At 37.8% G+C, this 22,637-nt stretch overlaps 1 protein-coding gene and 1 pseudogene across 2 annotated transcripts; one reads left to right on the plus strand and one right to left on the minus strand.

Moving 5' to 3' along the window:
* Positions 1-232: 232 nt before the first annotated feature.
* On the minus strand, positions 233-14,047 carry LOC306863516 (importin subunit alpha-5-like; annotated as a pseudogene). The gene is made up of 14 exons (XR_013786094.1): positions 13,931-14,047; positions 12,004-12,140; positions 9,922-10,035; positions 9,738-9,837; positions 9,554-9,648; positions 9,154-9,285; positions 8,966-9,054; positions 8,793-8,892; positions 7,068-7,231; positions 6,509-6,587; positions 6,293-6,418; positions 5,865-5,992; positions 5,564-5,739; positions 233-2,171 (listed from the first exon to the last, which is right to left on the minus strand). The product of XR_013786094.1 is annotated as an importin subunit alpha-5-like (transcript).
* A 2,388-nt stretch (positions 14,048-16,435) lies between these two features.
* Positions 16,436-17,725, plus strand: LOC306863294 (thiosulfate:glutathione sulfurtransferase-like; the record flags this gene model as incomplete). Its single annotated transcript, XM_079406546.1, has 3 exons — positions 16,436-16,508; positions 17,362-17,484; positions 17,559-17,725. The coding sequence occupies 3 exons, from the start codon at positions 16,436-16,438 to the stop codon at positions 17,723-17,725; spliced, it is 363 nt and encodes a 120-aa protein (XP_079262672.1).
* Between the last annotated feature and the right edge of the window lie 4,912 nt (positions 17,726-22,637).

The following is a 22,637-nucleotide window of genomic DNA, read 5'->3' on the forward strand; positions in this document are numbered from 1 at the left end:
AAGATGTAAATTGATGGACTGGAGTCATGTGGATTATCGTGATGTTTTTATCAGCTGTTTGAACTCTCATTCTGACGGCACCCATTCACTGCAGAGGATCCATTATTGAGCAAATGAGGTAATGCTGAATTTCTCCAAATCTGTTCAGATGAACAAACTCCTCTACATCTTGGAGGTCCCGAGAGTGAGTATATTTTCAGCAAATTAAAATTTTTGGGTGCACTATACCTTTAAGGTTGTCCTAAAGCTGATGTTTATTGTCTGTGCTTGATTAAAATGACCAACCAGAAGTAAAATTAGCACTGAATTACATAGGAAAAAAAGAGCATAGTCAAAAAGGTTAAGCGTGCATAATGACTGGCCCTTCTGTGAATGAAGCAATGATGAATAAGAGTTATACAGATCTCAAATTAAATCACTTGACCACCGAGCTTCATGAAACAGCATTTATGCAAATGGCGTAACAGAGAACAGTTACACAATCTCAATACGACAGCAGTATTGAACACAGAGCTGGTCATCTCTTGGGAAGAATCTGACATTAAGAAAACCTAAGTAAACAATCATATCTTGAACTAATACCCAGTAAATCTTAAATTTAAATTTGTTGATAAATTCTTTTAAAGTCCATTTGTTTGTCATTTTCCACCTCCATTTTTTTAAATGAGGATTATGGCACCTTCGGTATTAAGAGAGTCTAACCCTTGCAAAAATACAATAAAATAAAACAGAACTGAACAATTTTCTGCTCTGTGTTTTTCCATATACAGTTCTAGTCACTCGGGAAAATATGGTGTGTCTGAACGTGTGTGCGCATTCAGCATGATTAGACATTAATATTTAAGTTTGTCTCACACACGTCAGGAAGCTAAAGCCTTTTTAGCTCACTTTTCAACAGCTTGTTAAAATATGTTGGAAGATTTGAAATGTTGGAGTTTTCTCAGCCAGAATGAGGCAGCGCTCTTAAATACTTAGTGTTTTCTGTAAGCACATCCCATAATGCAGGTACGTGTCATTCCTCTTCACCTCAATATCCTGAGATGCGCTTCGGGGGCCTAAAACGGACTACAGAGGTTTGAATCTAAACAAAGGGTGTCTGTTCTGAACGTAAAGTGCAGATGAAGATGACGCTCATGTGAAATTGTCCTCTTGAAGTATCAAATGGTGTAATACACAGATTACAGGACCTGTCTTTTTGTCTGTCCAGCAGTCTCAGTGAGCAGAAAGACTCCAACTCCCAGAATTCCAAAGGTGCAAATGTGTAACCCTAAAATGATAGGCGGAGCCTGTACAGTTCAGTCATTGTCGGAATGCATGTTCGATGCAAGTCAAAGTAAGAAACCATCTGACTGGCGTTGTCAGTCGGAAAGCCCGGACCCCTCCGTCTTTCAGTTGTCTGGGTCAATTGAGAAGGTACAAGTGCCTTGCATTTATCAGATGTCCTTGAGTTTTTCGGCGCATGTTGGCTGCGACTTTTTTTGGATGGGGAGATTTTAGAGACATGCAAACACAGTCACATGGTCAGGCCAGTGTTGTACAACAGATGGAAAGCAGATCCCTTGTCAGAGTCAATATTGCAGTCACGTCACACGAACTGTGCTTTCCCAGCTTCTGTTAAGTCATCACTGGATGCAGGTTTCCTGAATCGGGCTGAAGGACTGATGGGATATGCGTGCTTTGAAGGGCTGAATAACAGTTCAATGAAGGAAGTTGGATATTTAAGTCATATGAAAGATCTACTGCTCACGTTTTCCACATCAGGACAGGAAGTCACTATCGTTCTGGAGCTATCGTTCTAGACCGGGCCAGGGAAGTAGGACAAGAGGGGGGAAATGGGTTGACCGGCAACACACGCTCTTGTATATCATACCTTAACTGAAATTATTCATTCTTCGCTCTGTTGGGTCGGGGGGGGGGGGGGGGGGGGGTTTCGCACACCCTCCAGGGTGGATTGCTTGGAGAAGATGGGGGTGAAGGGAAGTGTTAAAGTTGGAAACCCTCCATGGGAGCCTCACACTGCTGGAAAAGGAACTGCTGCTGCTGGAGGTCGACGGCAGGGGCCAGGGCTGGATCTTCATCCTCTGTGCTGAAGTAGCGCTCGATCAGGTCAAAAGCCTTCTGGTAGATCTCCTGGTTCTCATGACCCTGTAGAAACTCCAGTTTGTCCAACCCTGATGGAAAGCAACAGGAAAAGGTTAGTCTGTTTTCTAGACAAAAATATATTAATTTTATGCCGAACCATTATTTTTTATAAGTCAGTTTTACTTAATTTTAGTTGTTGAGAGTAACATTTTAGTTCAAACTTAAAATTTAATCAGCTATTTTATATATTAATATGAACATGAAAAAAACAGGTGAAAACTCATTGTGAAAATCTGATCTCTGGAATTAAAGGCGTTGGCAGGATTAACGCTGGTTAACATTAAAAAGGATTTATTGTTGAAAGGTTGGGATGTAATGAAGGGTCTGAAGACCCCAGAGAACCAATTACAGGCATATGATCAGCTAAGGATGAATAAATAAAAAAATTATAATAATTTTACCCCGTACTATATGACAATACAACTACAGTAAATTGTTATTGGAAATATTTTTTATAAATTTTTTGTTATTATTATAATTAAAATATTACTAAAATCATACAGATAAAGAAATATATTACTAGGATAATAACACTGCAATAACACCAATATTATTATTATTAACCATTTAGTTTATTCATTTTGTTTACAGAAAAACAGCAGAATTACAATACTAATATTCATGTCTGTCTTAATTACTTTGCTTTCAAATATGAAACCACAAAACTTCTGCAGGAAGACCTTATAGGCAGATTTTTTAACCGCATGTACTATGTACACTCAGACACTGGCCCAAGTTGCTGTTTCACAGTCAAAAAAACTAACAAAAAAAATCTATTGTGTTTTATTGTTCCACTATTGTAATGATAATAATTACAGTAATATACAGGTCCTTCTCAAAAAATTAGCATATTGTGATAAAGTTAATTATTTTCTGTAATGTACTGATAAACAGAATTTCATATATTTTAGATTCATTACAACACAACTGAAGTAGTTCAAGCCTTTTATTGTTTTAATATTGATGATTTTGGCATACAGCTCATGAAAACCCCAAATTCCTATCTCAAAAAATTAGCATATGTCATCCGACCAATAAAAGAATGGCCATTATGTTCAGTTATGCACTCAATACTTGGTCGGGAATCCTTTTGCAGAAATGACTGCTTCAATGCGGCGTGGCATGGAGGCAATCAGCCTGTGGCACTGCTGAGGTGTTATGGAGGCCCAGGATGCTTCGATAGCGGCCTTAAGCTCATCCAGAGTATTGGGTCTTGCGTCTCTCAACTTTCTCTTCACAATATCCCACAGATTCTCTATGGGGTTCAGGTCAGGAGAGTTGGCAGGCCAATTGAGCACAGTAATACCATGGTCAGTAAACCATTTACCAGTGGTTTTGGCACTGTGAGCAGGTGCCAGGTCGTGCTGAAAAATGAAATCATCTCCATAAAGCTTTTCAGCAGATGGAAGCATGAAGTGCTCCAAAATCTCCTGATAGCTAGCTGCATTGACCCGGGCCTTGATAAAACACAGTGGACCAACACCAGCATCACTGACTGTGGGTACTTGACACTGGACTTCAGGCATTTTGGCATTTCCCTCTCCCCAGTCTTCCTCCAGACTCTGGCACCTTGATTTCCGAATAACATGCAAAATTTGCTTTCATCCGAAAAAAGTACTTTGGACCACTGAGCAACAGTCCAGTGCTGCTTCTCTGTAGCCCAGGTCAGGCGCTTCTGCCGCTGTTTCTGGTTCAAAAGTGGCTTGACCTGGGGAATGCGGCACCTGTAGCCCATTTCCTGCACACGCCTGTACACGGTGGCTCTGGATGTTTCTACTCCAGACTCAGTCCACTGCTTCCGCAGGTCCCCCAAGGTCTGGAATCGGTCCTTCTCCACAATCTTCCTCAGGGTCCGGTCACCTCTTCTCGTTGTGCTGCGTTTTCTGCCACACTTTTTCCTTCCCACAGACTTCCCACTGAGGTGCCTTGATACAGCACTCTGGGAACAGCCTATTCGTTCAGAAATGTCTTTCTGTGTCTTACCCTCTTGCTTGAGGGTGTCAATGATGGCCTTCTGGACAGCAGTCAGGTCGGCAGTCTTACCCATGATTGCGGTTTTGAGTAATGAACCAGGCTGGGAGTTTTTAAAAGCCTCAGGAATCTTTTTCAGGTGTTTAGAGTTAATTAGTTGATTCAGATGATTAGGTTAATAGCTCGTTTAGAGAACCTTTTCATGATATGCTAATTTTGAGATTTTCATGAGCTGTATGCCAAAATCATCAATATTAAAACAATAAAAGGCTTGAACTACTTCAGTTGTGTTGTAATGAATCTAAAATATATGAAAGTCTAATGTTTATCAGTACATTACAAAAAATAATGAATTTATCACAATATGCTAATTTTTTGAGAAGGACCTGTATTGAATTTGATAGGTGTCTCTCACATTGTACCACAGCAATATTAAAATAGTGTAGATTAGTGTACAATGTTTTAGAATAATTTACTCTATTTAATGTCCATTTCATACATTTAATATTGGGGGCATCCAAGTTATTTGACACATATTTGAACTTTTTTTTTTATGTAACAATAGTTAATTTCCCTGGTAATTAGTTACTTTTATAATGATGTAACTCAGTTACTATTTGAGAGAAGTAACTAGTAACTATAACTAATTACTTTTTTAAAGTAACATGCCCAACACTGGTCATAACTTTTGGTGAAGTTGTGCAGATACTGGTAAAAAAAAAAAAAATGAAACCTTCTAGTGCAGTGGTTCCCAACCTTTTTTTCATGCCCCCCCCCCCCCCCCCCCCCCCCCCCACGTACACACAAGGTAATCTGACCCCCCCCCCCATATTATACACACCCATATGCGCAATAATAATAATTTTATGTCTCTTAGAAATGCACATTTGACATTGTTGACAGCAGTAGTTTGAGTTAGGATGCAGATGTCAATTTATGTTAATTATCAAAATCAGTAACATCTGTAAAAATTGCAACAACCTCCTTTTTTATATGGTGAAATTTTTTTTTTCTGACTGTTTTGAGTTTTATTAAAATTAACCATTGTTCTTCCATAGTAGCATACATTTACATCATGATAACCAGAGTTAAAACCACACATATAGCACCTCAATACTGTGGTAAAAATGCAACTATGGTTTCTAGGTATCCTATTTATATGTATGGCCTTTTAAAAGTTTGTACTTTAAGGAATAACGCAAAATTGTAATGCATTACTTTTAAAAGTAACTTTCCCCAACACTGCTTATGAGTGCACAAGCGACCCAAACTCACAGTGCTTGCAGAGAAGGTGTTTGTGTGAAGCAACAATTACTGTGAACCAAGCCACTCAGAGGCTATTAGTTAGTTTACACAATTCACGTGGGTGGGTCATACTAAACAGGTCAAAAAATATGGAAATCCTTATAAATATGGGAAAAATCACATGCAAGTGTGATGACTAACATACCATACGCCTCTTCAATGAGGGCGCAGTAGGGGTTGATTCCTCCTCCTCGTTTAGCCTCCAGCTCACCCAGTCTTAGGATGTTCTCCAAGCCATTCAGTGCCACCTGTACAATCTTCGAATCCATCAGAGTCAGGAGGTCACACAAGGGCTTGATGCAACCAAGCTCAACAAGATGCCTGAGGAGAAGATTAAAGCATTAAAATATAAAGCTGTCTTGGTTGCTGATGCAGGAATTGATCTGATCACAAACTGTCACAGGAGACACATGGTTATACCAGACTAAAGCAGTGATCCATCTCACCTGATCTGCTCAGCAGAACCGCCAGATGTGGCGTTTGTGATGGCCCATGCAGCCTCCTTTCTTGTACGGAACTCGGCTACTTGCAGAATATTTATCAACGGGGGGAGCAAGTCTGCATCTATCACCAGCTACAAAGATCAAAACAAAGATTGTGAGAGAGAAACAGACACTCAGGGCATTTTCAGACCTGTAGATTATTTTAATTTGTTCCGAAACAAGGACTTAACATGTTACAATGTTGCATTTTTTTTTTGCATTGGTTCAGTTCCTTTTGACAAGGCAACATTTCAAAGTGTACCAAAAATGTCATTATGCAAGTATGCAACTAAGGCAGAAAACATGCCAGGTTTTGAAATAAATGCTATAAATGAGCCTGGTGTGAAAACAACCCCAACTAACATTCATGTTAACCGTAAACATGCATGTACCTGTATTTGTGCACGGTTTCCGGCTGTGATATTGGAGATGGTCCAACATGCCTCTTTTTTAATGGATTCTTTTGGGCTACTCAGCAGGTGAAGAAGACTTTGCAGGGCAGAGCAGTTAAGAATCACCTGTTCATGAGAAAACAAATAATGCTATACCCTAAGCATGTAATGGCTACAATATTACAGCAGAGGACGAAAAAAGTGAAGTTGTATTACCTGAGTCTGTAGGTCATCGCCTGTGACTATGTTCCCCACGGCTCTTAGAGCAGGAGACACCACCTTATATTCTGCATGTCTGGAAAACATGAAAACAACAGCTCAGAAAACTGCTGTCATTCTAAGGATTTGAAGTAGCACCCATAAAAATACAAAGTAGAAGCCGTTGGTTCTCAACCTGGAGGGGCTTGAGTCCACTAGGGGGCCTCAGCAAACTCAAAATGGCTTAAAAGTCATCTTTAAAAACAGCTAAAACAACTAAAAATCAAGAAATTTCTTATTTTTATTCAACTATTTGTTTTCTTTAAAGAACCAAGGTTTCCACAGTCTTGGAAATCCTGGATATATGAGGATTTAAAAAATGTGATGTTTAGACTTGAAAGATCATATAAATGTATGAAATTTTAGTCTGGTTTTAGTTGGTGTCCAGCAAATCGACTGGAAGAGTCATGGGACCTACAAATATTGTTGTCAATAATTGGCGCCTTGAAGTCATAATGGTTGAGAATTACTGGCTTTAGCTATTCATTATTCTTTCTATATGTTTTTCATGTCTTACAGCAGCAGCTCCACTAGTCTGCGGCAGACTCCTGAGTCGATAACAGCCTGGATCTTCTCATTGGGACCATCAGACAGATAAGAAAGAGCCCAGCATGCATCAGCCAGAATGTCGGTATCATTCACAAAGAGCAGCCAGGACAGAACGCTGAGACACGGCGACACCTGCATTAAAAAATAAATACAACTCAGATCTCACTTTAAGTTTAAAGGTGTGTATACTCTTGTGACTTAATTGGATTTAATTAAATTACTTAATAATCAAGTTAATATTGATTTATGTTGGTTTAATAAAAAAAATTGTTAAGTAATTTGTTTATTATACATTAATCAATGTCATTGTATTGTAAACAAAAATGAATCATTAAATTATAAAATCAACATTAACTTAAGTAATTAAGCATAATTATTAATAACATGTGCTAGCTTGAGCAAACATGACCATGATGACACATGTGCATGCCACCCACAGCAATATCATTGAGGTTTGTAGCTAGCGAAATGAAGCAAGAACTGACTATGGCCGTTTATGTGCTTGCTTGTTATTTATCAGGCACTTTTCATCCATCTTGCTCTCCTCATTTACATACACTAATTTGGAAGATGCTTTTATTCAAAGCAATGCAAGAGTGTTTTGTACAACAACAGCTAATAGTCAAACGAATTCAGCCGCTCTAACTGTAAAGATAGGCCTCTGGCTGTTAATAATTTAAGTGCTTTAGTCAAACGTCTCAAGCTACAATAATGTAACTGTTGTTTGTAGTTTGTCCCTTCCTGCAATGTTTAGATATCTCAACTTGAGCCTCAACCACTGTTAACACACACTAAAAAACGTCTTATGCATACCACGGCTACATTTACTTGAAACAAAATTCAGTTAAAAAAAATAATGTGATGAAGTATATTTATAATTTTAAATAGCAATTTTCTATTTTAATATATTGTTAAATGTAATTTATTCCTATGACAGCAAAACTAAATTTTCAGCATAATTACTCCAGCCTTCAGTGTCACATGATCCTTCAGAAATCATTCTAATATGCTGGTTTGCTGCTCAAGAAACATTTCTTATAATCAATGTTGAAAACAGATCTACTGCAACACTAAATGTTTGTTAATTAGTCCTTGCTGGATAAAAGCATTGTTTAAAAAAAAAATCATAATGACTTTAAACTTTTGAATGGTAGGTTGTAAGGCATTATTATTATTATTTTGCATTATTGAGTAATGTTACAAGTCCGATAACAATTTTTGTAATCACATAAAAAATAGCATATTAAAAAAAAAAATCAAAATTCTCAACTACTTTGTATAAACAAATTCAAAACTAAGGTCAATCTGTTTAACTTGCAAAATTTAAAAAAGTGAATCTGAGCATCACAACATTATAATGTACAATATGAAAAATGGATATTCTTTAAAAATTATATTCAACATCGTAAATTATTAGTCTAAAATTAGAGGTAGATGATGGTAAAGGTAACCTAAACATAAAAAAGGTGTATATATATATATATATATATATATATATATATATATATTTTTTTTTTTTTTTTTTTTTTTTTTATAATAGATTTTATAGAACAGCTTTTAATAGATATATTAGAGATATATTGTTCACCCCAACTCTTCCATTTCTAGAAATCTATTTTGGAACAATATATAATGAATACTTTGCAAATAAATTGTACTGAACTGCATGGAAACAAAAGGAGGTGACTTTTACCTTGGCAAAATCTGGGGGTGGGTTTTTCCCCCTGCACAGGTTAGACAGAGCCCAAACTGCATTCCTCATCATAGTCAGACGGTTTTGTTTAGCCAACAACCTGAGAATGAGAGTTTGCGTCATTAGAACAACAACAGTACAGTTGTTCTAAAACAAATGGCTGCATGACTTACTGTACTAAAGAGGGTAGAATATTGCAGTCCAGAACATAGTCCCTGCACTCAGTGCTGTCACCTGCAATATTGCCTAAAGCCCACACTGCCTGCAGTGGAAAAAGACAGTTTCAATCACAAAGTTAGTCCTATTTTTTTTTTTTTATACCTATCTGGGACTATTTTTGCCCCATCAGCAAGACGCTCACCTGTTCCTGTACATCCTCGAAATCCGAGCAGAGCATCTCAATGAAAATGGGCACCGCCCCAGCCTGGATGACCACGCGCGTCTGGTGGGATGTTCCTGAGGCAATGTTAGTCAGAACCCACGCTGCTTCAAACTGCACAGAGACAGAACGTCTGTCACCATACTGCAGAAAAGCATTCCCTAATGCACCATTCAAGAGCTAAGGGGACTAAATAAAGATAGCGAGGAGACTTGCAGAATATACACATTCCAATAGTGTGAGCATGTGCTGGGAGAGATCCATGCCGGATGACTCACTGTCTCACTGCTCTGGCTTAACGGATATGTCTGCAGACTGTTGTTCTGCTTCTAGGCTGTATGGTTCATTTTAATATCACTTAGATACAACATGCTAGGCTCACCTGTAGCGTGCAGTTCTCGCTTCTTTTCAGGAACTCGACAAATCGTGCCACGACACCAGGGGTGGCAATAACCTCATCAATAGGAGGATTAGGCTCTAATATAGGGTTAAAGATGGAATTAGCATCCTTTTATCATAAATATGATTATGCAAATGAATGAATTTCAGTCTTCGGGGTCTTTAACCTTTTGATAAGAGCTTTCTGAAGCGCTGTGTTCCTATGAGCTGTTGTTCTGGGCAGCTGGAGAAGATCATCTGTATCATGTCCTCAGAAATAACATTTCCCTGTGATGTTGGAAAGACAGAAATAATAATAATCTATATAGATTTTTTCAACACTATGATTAACTATTGTTTTATCTTTCTCACCGTGATTTGGTCCATATTGTTGGCCTGTGATTCCAGGTATCCACTGTCCGACATCCCATCATCATCCAGTGTTCCAGCCTCCTCCACTGTGGCCACATTTCTGCGCTTGAACAGCTGTAAGAACACAAACTCTCAGCTCACTGTTCTCAATAAAATACCAACATGTGCCACATAGCAATACTAATGTTGCATTTCTTTCCTTGGAAGGAGAAAGCAAGTGATGTTTTCATTATTGTTACAATATTTTCTCCTGTAGAATTAGCTAGAAGTATTTGTAGGCTGATTCTCTTAAACACTGTAAATACTGTGATTTTAATAAGATGTTATTCTGTTTGAGTATTTGTGTGTATGTATGTATGTATGTATGTATATGTATATAATATACAGTGCCCTCCAAAAATATTGGAACAGTAAGGTCAATTCCTTTATTTTTGCTGTAGACTGTAAACATTTGGGTTTGACATCAAAAGATGAATATGAGATGAGAGATTAACATTTCAGCTTTTATTTACAGGTATTTTCATCTTGATCTGATACTCAACTTAGAAGATAGCACCTTTTGTTTGAACCCACCCATTTTTCATGTTACCAAAAGTATTGGAACATGTGACTGACAGGTGTGTTTTATTGCCCTGGTGTGTCCTATTAATTTATTATTCAAACAATAAATAGCGCTGAATGTCTGCGCTCAGTTTCAGATGCGTGCAGACTGCATTTATAGTTCATTAGACGTGTAAACATGAAAACCAGAGAGGTGTCTATGGGTGAAAAATAAGCAATTGTGAAGCGGAGAGAAGATGAAAAATCAATCAAACCATTGCACAAACACTGGCAATAGCAAGTACAACCTTTTGTAATCTCCAGAGGAAGAAAGAAACCACTGGTGTACTAAGTACACCTCAAATGGGTAGATCAAGGAAAACATCTGCAGTTGTAAAGAAAGACCCTAAAATAACTGTTAGTGACATCAGCAACAACCTCCAGAGGGCAGGAGTGAAGGTATCACAATCTACTGTTCGCAGAAGACTTCATGAACAAAAGTACAGAGGCTACACCAGAAGATGCAAACCACTCATTAGCAAGAAGAATAGGATACGAGCCTCAAAAATTCTGGGACAAGGTTTTATGGACTGATTTTATGGACCAAAGTGATGGAAAGGCTAAAGTTTGGAGAAAGAAAGGATCTGCTCATGATCCCAAACATACAAGCTCATCTGAAACACAGTGTACACAGGTGTACATTATAGTACACATTACACAATTAATGTAATGGCTTGGGCTTTCATCGCTTCTTCTGGGACAGGCTCATTAATCTTCATTAATGATGTAACATGATGGCAGCAGCAAAATTAACTCAGAAGTCTACAGAAATATTTTGTCTAACAATTTACAGAAAGATGCAACCAAACTGATTGGGAGATCCTTCATCATGCAGCAAGATAATGACCCAAAACATAGTGCCAAAACAACAAAGGAGTTCATCAGGGGCAAGAAGTGGAAGAAGTTTTAGACTGGCCAAGTCAATCTCCACACTTAAACCCTGTAGAGTACACATTTTACCTGCTAAAGAGGAGACTGAAGGGAGTAAAGCCCCAAAACTGAAAGAGGCTGCGGTGAAAGCCTGGAAAAGCATCACAAAAAAAGAATGCAAAAGTTTTGTGATGTCACTGGGTCACAGGCTTGATGCAGTTATTGAAAGCAAAGGATTTGCAACTAAATATGAAGTCTTTTTCACTTTAATCTATGTTAATTCTATCTGTTCCAATACTTTTGGTAACATGAAAAATGGATGGGTTCAAACAAAAGGTGCTATCTTCTAAGTTGAGTATCAGATCAAGATGAAAATACCTGTAAATAAAAGCTGAAATGTTAATCTCTCATCTCATATTCATCTTTTGATGTCAAACCCAAATGTTTTCAGTCTACAGCAAAAATAAAAGAATTGGCCTTACTGTTCCAATACTTTTGGAGGGCACTGTATATACACGTGTACATAAACTAAACAACAACAACATCAGAGTACAATAACAAGATACAAAGCAAAGATACACAAAGCCACTCTTATATCTCCAATTCTCCTACTTGTTCATCTTTCTTTTGTTTGCGAAGTTGGAGGCCTTCTTCCTCCCTCCTCCTCCTCATCTCATCTGTGTTGAGCGATTTGTTTTTATAGCTTTTGAGACGTGCATTGTCCTTCCCCTGACTCATGATGTTGCCTGCTGGAAAGACATGATCAAAGCAAGATGAGCACAAGAGAAATCACCAAGACTCATTAAAATAGTTGCTTGATCTCAGCTAGATGACAGGCTTTGAAAGATCATTTAATGTCACTTGTTTCTATCAGTAGTGGACACATACACCAATCAAAATGCCAGATATGCATGCACATCCATTGTTTGTGAAATAACTAATCAGACAGCAGCAAAAATACAGAATACTTAAGCAGTCAGAGTTGTAACCTACTCAAATGACCTTGTCAGTCACTTGCTGGGCTAAACTAGAAAACAGAAGTAGGCTATATGTTGAGGTTTTGTGTCAACGTTGTTTAGCTAGAGCTTGGATACTTTCAATCACTTGCAAATAAAATCAGTCAAGATCAAGAAAATAAAGACCCCATTATGTAACGGATGTAGCGATAGGTTTTTCCTTCTATATTGTGACATATATGAGACTGTAACGGATTATCAGAAAATAAAAAAATGTGTAGGCTGGTGACTTGGCTCTATCCATCGGTTGTTGATTGGATTTTGAGATGTGGGCGTTGCACTTAAAAGTGGAGGCAGATGAGCATCGCAGAGGTGGTGTACATCACCAGAGAGAAGTCTGTAGTTTACACCCAAATGTCTGTCTATAATATGTTTAAAAAATTAATTTTCATTTCATGCCAAGTTAAGGGATTTTGAGCTATTACATAACACTTTTTCATACTAGTGGAAAGAAAACAGCCAAAACAGTTATTTTATTATTATTATTATTACACTTTATCTATTTGCATCTGCTGATTTCAATTAATTTAAAGGCTGTTTTCTCAAAATGGGTTTTTTTTTTCACATGCATCTCCACTTCAGTAGAACTTAAACCAAACTTTCCAATTTTATTCCTTTCTATATTCTGAAGGTAGTTTTTTTTTTTACTGAGGGGTTTGTCCATATATCATTAACCTGATTTATATAAAATTTAATTCAACAAATTGTATTCGTTTTTGTCCGCCTGTTGACCTTATTTTTCTACTTATGGAGTGATAAAATAATAAAAAATTGTAAAAACCTTTATTTGTCAACTTGTGTGACCTAATATGTCAACAAAATGTAACAAAAAAATGAACCTGGTCATATCTAATGTTCAGATTGCTGTTCTGGAAATGTATTCAAATTAGTGCATATTTAAGTAGACATGGCCACATATGCATATTTAAGCGTAATATTTCAGAAATGCAAAGTCGTTTTAATATACTGTGATTAACAAACTGGGGAAGTACAGTGACAACTATTAGTTATAATTTTACTCTATTCACCTGTGGCGTTTTGCCTTAAATGACTAAAAAGTGTATTAAGATATTAGCAAGTAACGAAGCCAGACTGGATCTGTTCAGTGTGTCTTTAACCCGCTTCTCATGGGCAGTGGCGCTTCAGCCCGCAGTGAAGGGGAGCGACCCATCCAACCATCTCCACCTAAAAACACCCCGCCAAACACACCAATCCAACTGTACATAGCGCCTGTGAAGCGGAGACGATCGATTCAAGTCAATAAAATGTCATTTTAGCTCCTCAGATGGTAGCGATCATCGACTGAAGAGCAGGTTTGTTGGTAATATCGTCTTAACGCCAGACTCGCCTCCCCCTCCCAGATCTGCGCATTAGCCTCTGTTAGCTCCCCTGCTAACCCACCCAACAAGGTTGTCCGACTGCTGGCTTATATTTATGTTTTAACATTTTTATCTTTTGAATTTAACATCATATTGATGGAATAAAACCACTCAAACACAAATAATCCACAGTGGCGCACTGACCTGTCAAAACTGTCTCGTTTATCCCTGCGTCGTTTAAGCTGCTAATGTTCAGCCTCCGCCGGTATAGTGATACTGCGCATGCGCACTAAGAGAGAGGACATCGTGTGCGAAGCGCATGTCTGGTTCTCGGTGTTTGCCAGTTTTGTGTAACGATTCCGTGTTGCCATGTCCACTTCTTATAATAACCCGGTCGGTTTTTTTTTTTCTTTTTTTTATAAAGGATCTTATAAATATAGATAATCGCGGGGTGAAGAGATGTTTTTATCTTATGTAGGCCAACGAAACGTATTTCGGCTTACTAGTGCTTTATGTCCTCTGTATCAAATGCTAAAATCTCAAAAAAAGTAGTCTGGGGTTTCATGACCCTTTAACTGAATACTGATCTCAACTGTCAAATATGCTCAGTGCATAACCTATGTTATGAACTATACATTACAATTATAATTATTCGATTTAAACTTGTTTCTTTTCTTTAGTCCCCTGCCCAAATGAGACACACACACACACACACACACACACACACACATTACTATGGTTGACTGTATGGTCTTATTTTTTCCGAGCAGGTGTTATTCCAGCAAGATCTGGCAACGAGGTTTATATTTCTCGCTGCACCGTATCATATGCTGAATGTTTCTCTTTTTACACTACAAAGATTTTATATAAATCTAATAGTTTAAACAAAAGATTTATTATTATTATTCATTTGCACTGTCATTGTGACTGCACCAGTGATGGTATCTTTTCAGGTTTTACGTCGTTTGTGTGTGTTTGCACTCAATAAACCGGTTTATCATGGTAGAGTTATCTCAGCATGTGGACTGAAGACTTCAGCCGTCAATCACAGTGATCCAGGCAGAGCTGCTGGTGGAAGAGGCACTCACATCCTCTCAAAATAAGTGGATTTAATTATTGCAGATAAAACTGATCATCCTTTTGCAAGACATTTTACCTTTTTGAGGCAGTATTTAAGTGAAGTCTGCAATATCAGGTAAAGGGTGATTTATTACATAGGAACCTTGGACTTTGGTCCAATCCCCAATTATCTCAACTTGATAAATTACCATGATATTCACAAAAACACACATCAAACTATGTGATCTTTTAAGTTAATTAATTCATTAATTTATGAATTCATTCATTGTCATTTCTTTTACTTGTTTAATTTAGAGGAGGGGTGGGGTAAAATAAAATTATAACTAATATTTATACATAGTTATAATTAAGAAATACCAATGTTGATAATAATTTATTCATTAATTAATTGTCATTTTATGTATTTGTCATTTTATTTATAAATGTCCAAAAGCTATTGAAAGGAAACATTTATTAACATATAAAAGATAAAGAAAGTGAAGTCTGTGATCTCTGGACTTTGGTCCAGTTCCCAATTATGTCTACTTGATAATTAACCATGATATTCATGAAAAACACATGTCAAAGTACAGTGGGGCAAATAAGTATTTGATACACTGCCGATTTTTCAAGTTTTCCCACTTAAAAAGAATGGAGAGCTGTAATTTTCATAGGTACGCCTCAACTGTGAGAGACAGAATATAAAAAAAATCCAGAAAATCACATTGTATGATTTTCAATAATTAATTTCCATTTTATTGCATGAAATAAGTATTTGATCACCTACCAACCAGCAAGAATTCTGGCTCTCACAGACCTGTTAGTTTGTCTTTAAGAAGCCCTCCTATCCTCCACTCATTACCTGTATTAATTGCTCCTGTTTGAACTAATTACCTGTATAAAAGACACCTGTTCACACACTCAATCAATCAGACTCCAACCTCTCCACTATGGGCAAGACCAAAGAGCTGTCTAAGGATACTAGGGACAAAATTGTAGACCTGCACAAGGCTGGGATGGGCTACGGGACAATAGGCAAACAGCTTGGTGAGAAGGCAACAACTGTTGGCGCAATTATTAGAAAATGGAAGAAATTCAAGATGACTGTCAATCTCTCTTGGACTGGGGCTCTATGCAAGATCTCGCCTCGTGGAGTATCAATGATCCTGAGAAAGCTGAGGGATCAGCCTAGAACTACACGGGAGGACCTGCTCAATGACCTGAAGAGAGCTGGGACCACAGGTCATTGACTAGGTTACCATTAGTAACACACTACACCATCATGGATTAAAATCCTGCAGCGCGCAAGGTACCCCTGCTCAAGCCAGCACATGTCCAGCCCCGTCTGAAGTTTGCCAAATACCATCTGGATGATCCAGAGGAGGCATGGGAGAAGGTCATGTGGTCAGATGAGACCAAAATAGAACTTTTTGGTATAAACTCCACTCGCTGTGTTTGGAGGAAGAAGGATGAGTACAATCCCAAGAACACCATCCCAACCGTGAAGCATGGGGGTGGACACATCATGCTTTGGGGTGCTTTTCTGCAAAGGGGACAGGACGACTGCACCGTATTGAGGGGAGGATGGATGGGGCCATGTATCGTGAGATTTTGGGCAACATCCTCCTTCCCTCAGTAAGAGCATTGAAGATGGGTCGTGACTGGATCTTCCAGCATAACAATGACCCCAAATACACAGCAAGGGTAACTAAGGAGTGGCTCCGTAAGAAGCATTTCAAGGTCCTGGAGTGGCCTAGCCAGTCTCCAGACCTGAACCCAATAGAAAATCTATGGAGGGAGCTGAAACTCCGTGTTGCCCAGCGACAGCCCCAAAACCTGAAAGATCTGGAGAAGACCTGTATAGAGGAGTGGGCCAAAATCCCTGCTGCAGTGTATGCAAACCTGGTTAAGAACTACAGGAAACGTCCGACCTCTGTAATTGTAAACAATGGTTTCTGTACCAAATATTAAGTTCCATTTTTCTATTGTATCAAATACTTATTTCATGTAATAAAATGGAAATTAATTATTCAAAAATCATACAATGTGATTTTCTGGATTTTTAAAAAAATATTCTGTCTCTGACAGTTGAGGTGTACCTAGGATGAAAATTACAGATCTCTCCATTCTTTGTAAGTGGGAAAACGTGAAAAATCAGCAGTGTATCAAATACTTATTTGCCCCACTGTATGCACTCTTTATGTGAATGAATGTTGTTTTTGTTTTGTTTTTTGTTTTTAAAGCAGTCAAGAATAATTTATAATAAATAATATTTATAATAAAAACTTTATTAATTATAGAGAATAAAGTCTGGTCAATTGTACGGACTAAACCACTTAGCAATTGTTTTGTTCTGTTTTTGTTTCTGCTTATAGCAAAACAGTTGTTTGACTTGTCTTTTTTTTTTTATCCCACTAACCAAACACACAGCCTTTATGTGTTTACTAACCATGAATAGCAGGATTTTTAGTAAAATCTTGTTTTTGTTGCATGATTTTTACTGGTATTAATTAATGAACATTAATTGGCAATAATTAGAATAGCAACTCATTTTGATTGATTTTTCACATTTTCAGTGTCAGTTGTGACATACGAACAGCTCAAAGCTATGTTGGCCAATCACAGCGTGCAGCTTTTTGATGTCAGGAATCCAGATGAATTCCAGGCTGGCTGGATTCCTGATTCCATCAACATTCCTTGTAAGTCACCACTGAAGTGAAGAATCAGTGTTTCTTGTTTCAGTGCACACTCTCTGTTTTTATGTATCTCTCAGTGGGACAGCTTGAGGAGTCACTGAAACTCCCACCACAACTGTTTCAACAGCAGTTTGGGGTGAAAGCCCCTAAAAAGGAAGACGATGACATAGTTTTCCATTGCCGAAGCGGGAAAAGGAGTTTGACTGCTCTTGAAATCGCTCATCGTCTGGAATTCTCTAAGTAGGCTATTGAAAACATACACCGTGATCTCATTATAAGCCCAGAACTCATAACGTGGATGATCCAATTAATTAAATATTCCTTGCTGTTAGAATATTTACAAATCTGCTTTATTAAAATATTTTTAAAAAGCTCTCGACATTACTTAATTCATCACTGGACCATTCATTTGGAAATTTTGACGGATGAAACTTGTGAAAATTACAATTTTTTTCATATTTTTCCATTTACAACTAGGGTTGGGTACCGAAACCCAGTACTAATATGGCACCGGTACCTATATAACCGGTATGTACTTGAACCGAATCAGAAAGCCGATTTCGCCAGTAGCCCCTCACTGCAGAACAAAGATCCAGGGGGCGGGGTTAGATCCACATCTAGGGGGTGGAGATGGGTAGGTTTAGGAGTGGGGATGGGTGGGTTTAGGAATCAGGGGGTGGAGATGGGTAGGTTTAGGGGTGGGGATGGGTGGGTTTAGGGATCAAGGGGTGGAGATGGGTAGGCTTAGGGGTGGGAATGGGTGGGTTTAGGGATCAAGGGGTGGAGATGGGTAGGCTTAGGGGTGGGGATGGGTGGGTTTAGGGATCAGGGGGTGAAGATGGGTAGGCTTAGGGGTGGGGATGGGTATGTTTAGGGATCAGGAGGTGGAGATGGGTAGGTTTAGGGCTGGGGATGGGTGGGTTTAGGGATCAGGGGGTGAAGATGGGTAGGCTTAGGGGTGGGGATGGGTATGTTTAGGGATCAGGAGGTGGAGATGGGTAGGCTTAGGGGTGGGGATGGGTGGGATTAGGGATCAGGGGGTGGAGACAGGTAGGTTCAGGGATATGTAAGGTGGGAGGAGTTGGATCTAGATCCAACCACACCCCTGGATCTTGGGTTCTGCAGTGAGGACCATCTCGATTTCGGTGCCATGCCTGAGCGATCGATTGATATACTTGTCCTTTGTTTCTCCGAAACTAACGTAAGAAGCATCATCACCGACACCGCACGTGAAAAATAATTTCCCAACTGAGAAAATTCAAGTGAACTCAAGTCGGAAAGCTCTAATAATACAATTCCAACAGATCTTTGCAGTAAAGCGAGTGTGTTGTTTTCACATTCTGACTTAAAAGCTTAAATTAAAATTAAAATGCCTAAAGCAAAAAATCTCTTGTATTCACGTTTTTTAAACCTGTTGTTCAACAAAAGAGAACATTATAAACTTTTTAGTCCACAACACCAGTTTAATGCTTCCTTTTGTGATCTGATGTAGCTTCTTGTCACAGAATGAGGCAGAAAATATGTTCCATAGGCTACTAATACATCGATTAGTAATGGATTATAAATATACGTAATTATTATGGAAATACCAGAGATGGCTTGAATAACACAGATAAACTATTCATTGTCATAGTCGAGTGTTTATTATATTTGTTTTATCATTCAAAACGTTTATATCTTCTGTTTACTCAGTTTCAGCAATAGCAATGCCTTTGTCCATGTTGGGGATTTCCTGGAGCTTCATGAGTTCTGCTACTTCTGTGACTGACTGGACTGGCGTCCAGTACAAATGAAAAAGACATCATGTGTTTAGTGCTAATGGCCAATCCAATTATTAATTGGTAATTATTATTATTTTTTTTTATAAGTATTGGTTCAGGCACCGTTAAGGCACAGGTACCGTTTTAAAAGTATTGATTTGGCACCGGTATCGAAAAAAAAAACCGAAACTATACCCAACCCTACTTACAGCTATGTAAATCTGAATGACTTAGTCTTAGTGTATTCGATTTGCTTTTAAAATATAATAATGACACATCAATTATTATTATCATATTAATTATATTTAATTAAGCCGATTATGAGAAAATAGATGGAGCAAACCTATTTCAGATAAATACTTAAAAAATTGCTCCTTCAGACTGAATCAAACGAATCAAACTATTGGGCTATAAAAATGTGATATGCATATTTACAAATGTGCTTAATTAAAATAATTTTCAGTACAAATTGATTTGGACCATCTGGAAATAGAAGATAAAATTAAATGTTGGCAACTGACGAAACTGATAATATTTTCATATTTTTTCCACTTGCAAAGATGTGAATCTGAAAAATGTAGTGTATTAAGAGTCATTATTAATATTGTTTTAATGACTATATTAATCTTAATATAATCTATTTCAGACAAATGCTTCAAATAATCGTTCCTTCATATTAACTTAAAATAATTTTAAAAAGCACTGAGCTGTAAAAACCAATGTGAATATGTGGTTATTTTTTTGCAAAGGCTCTGGAGATTAATTCGTCTGTGCAAATTTAGTTGGTCCTTCTGCATAGCATTGTTACCACTAGGTGGCAGTAATGCAATTAGGCAAAATAAAGGAGCGTTTTATGGCCAGCAAGCAGCGGTTCACGGTCACAGGGGCTCAGATGCTCATTTCACCGCTGACTGGTTGGATGTGGTCACCTTAGTAAATAGCTGTCAGACTGATACTGAACACAGATCAAAGCTGCCACATTTTTCATTGGACTGCAATCAAATCAACAGACCTTCCTTCATCTATCTTGGAGATAATTATTTAAGTGTCAATTTATATATGCTAGCGCTGTTACTGTGGAATTACAGACCGAGTATATAGTCCATCAGATGTAAGCAATAGCTTTGCATGTATTGGATTTGGCACACGCTAGCTGTCTAGTCTGAGCCTGGGCCTTGTTCTTCCCTGAGTGATGAGAACAGACTATGATAAATGTGAACGTGTCACTTTCACCCCAGCCATAATGGGGTCCACACCTCTGAGCTGGTTTGTAAAATAAAAAATCCAAAACTAATTTCGTGTTTGCCACAGGGGACCTAAATATGCCCGGGTGTTTATTTGCTGTCATTTTTTTTCTCCCTATTCCAAATTTATATTTCACTTTATTGTCCCCCATTTGCTCTTGTTTCTGATTTTCTGACCTCATATCTCACCAGTATGAGAGAGACTGAGTTGTCACAAGGCAATGTATCTCAAATCCAATTACACAAATGAGTTTCCTCTAGCAGTGGATTTGCATGTTGTAAAAACTTGTTGAAAAACTTACTACATTAGTTAACATACTTAGATGGGGGGGGGGGGGGGGGGGGGGGGTCTTAATATAAATTTCATAATTTACTAATACATTATTAAAATCAAAAGTTGTATCATTTAATTGGCCTGGGCAGAAATAAATAGCTCATTGATAGTTCATTTTAATTAATGCACTATCTAATGATGACTAATGGGACTATTAACAAAAAATAAAAATCTGCTAGTCAAGTAAGACTTTTAATTAAGAGTTGAATAATATCCTTGTTCATATATATTTTTCAAAAATATCAGGTTGTCACATTTTATTGAAGATTTTATTGGAAGTTATATCATGTGTTTGAAATGTTATTTGCCAAAACAATGGTTTTATATTTTACATAGGTAACCTTTAACATTTTACTTTTATTTATTCAATTACATTATTTCTGTATTTCTATACAGTTTATTTTGTAGATTGTCATTTTGTATATAGACAGGCTAATTGCCGGTTCCATTGTGACAAATGACTTTATTTCGAGATTAATACATTTGAATTTATATTTTTATAGCTATTAGCCTATGTATTTCTCTGACCTAATAATAGACAGATTAATGGCAGCTTCTATTGTGACAAATTACCCCATATTGGATACCAAAATGCCCCGCTACTCGGGCAGCTTGTGTTCAATGAACAGTATAATTTTTCCTGGGCAATAACGGTGGAAATGTTTATTAGCCAAGACTATAAAGTGTGCTATAGAAACTGGCTTTCGGTAATAAATAAAGAAATACGACCATAGTAAAAGGCGTGACAACTAGCCCCGGTCCAATACCCCCAATATTACGCATTTCGTTCTCAATGACACATGCCTTTTAACGTACTATTATCAGGTCAACTTGTGGCTATAGTGCTGTTAACAGGTCCGCTGGGTCTGTCACAGGTAACAGCTATTTTCAGACAGTCGTTAGTGATCACAGCCTGAGCGTGAACAAACGTCAGCGGAACGCGAATACATTTAGAGCTATGACATGATTTACAATTGGGTTTTTTGAGACGTTATTTTATTCTAATCACCTACTTGGATTTACCTCAATATATATTTGATCTACCATCAAGCACTGAACTAATGAGACCAAAGATGCGTCGTGCGTAAAAGACCTCTTGGAGACGGGAGTGAAGCTCGTCTCATGTAACCACCCGAGCGAATCAAGCTCTGTGCGAAACCATTTGGGCACTGGCTGCACGCAGTTATTCAATGCACAAAGGCATCGTGTGGAAGTATTTTTGGAGCTGTGCATTAGTAAGTTTCACATATGCTGTGCTCACCCGGCGCGCGCTAAGGATGGCGCCCCTTTCTCAGCACCAACGGCTCGCGCCAAGAGCGACTGGACCGGTAACTTTCATCTCAGAGAAAGTGCGTTCAGATGTGATTATGTCTCGGTCCTACGCTGGAGAAGCTTAACAGGTAGACACATAATTGTAAATTGTGTAATCTAACATTGAATGAAACAGAATGATAATCGATGCTATCCAGAATAGACTGGTTAAATGCATGCGTTCACACTGGCTTTCAGGGCGCATTTTGTGCAGATTATCACCAGCATTTTTTTTTTGTATGATTGGGTGACTTTATATCAGCAACGGGAAATAAAAATTGCAACGTTTTGATCTGCAGTGCATTTTAGAACACCAGTTATAATCCATGATAAAGATTTTTGTTATTTAGTTCAACTTTGAGATTAAAGAATTATAATTTGTTTATTGGAGCTGTATGCATCTGACATTATTAAAATATGTGGGTTTTTACTTTAATCAATGTGTGCATTATTAGCCTTAATGTATTTAGTCATTTATTATAAACCAAATGTAAAGGGTTGCATAAA

Source organism: Barbus barbus (assembly GCF_936440315.1).
Source record: "Barbus barbus genome assembly, chromosome: 44".
Lineage (NCBI taxonomy): Eukaryota > Metazoa > Chordata > Actinopteri > Cypriniformes > Cyprinidae > Barbus > Barbus barbus.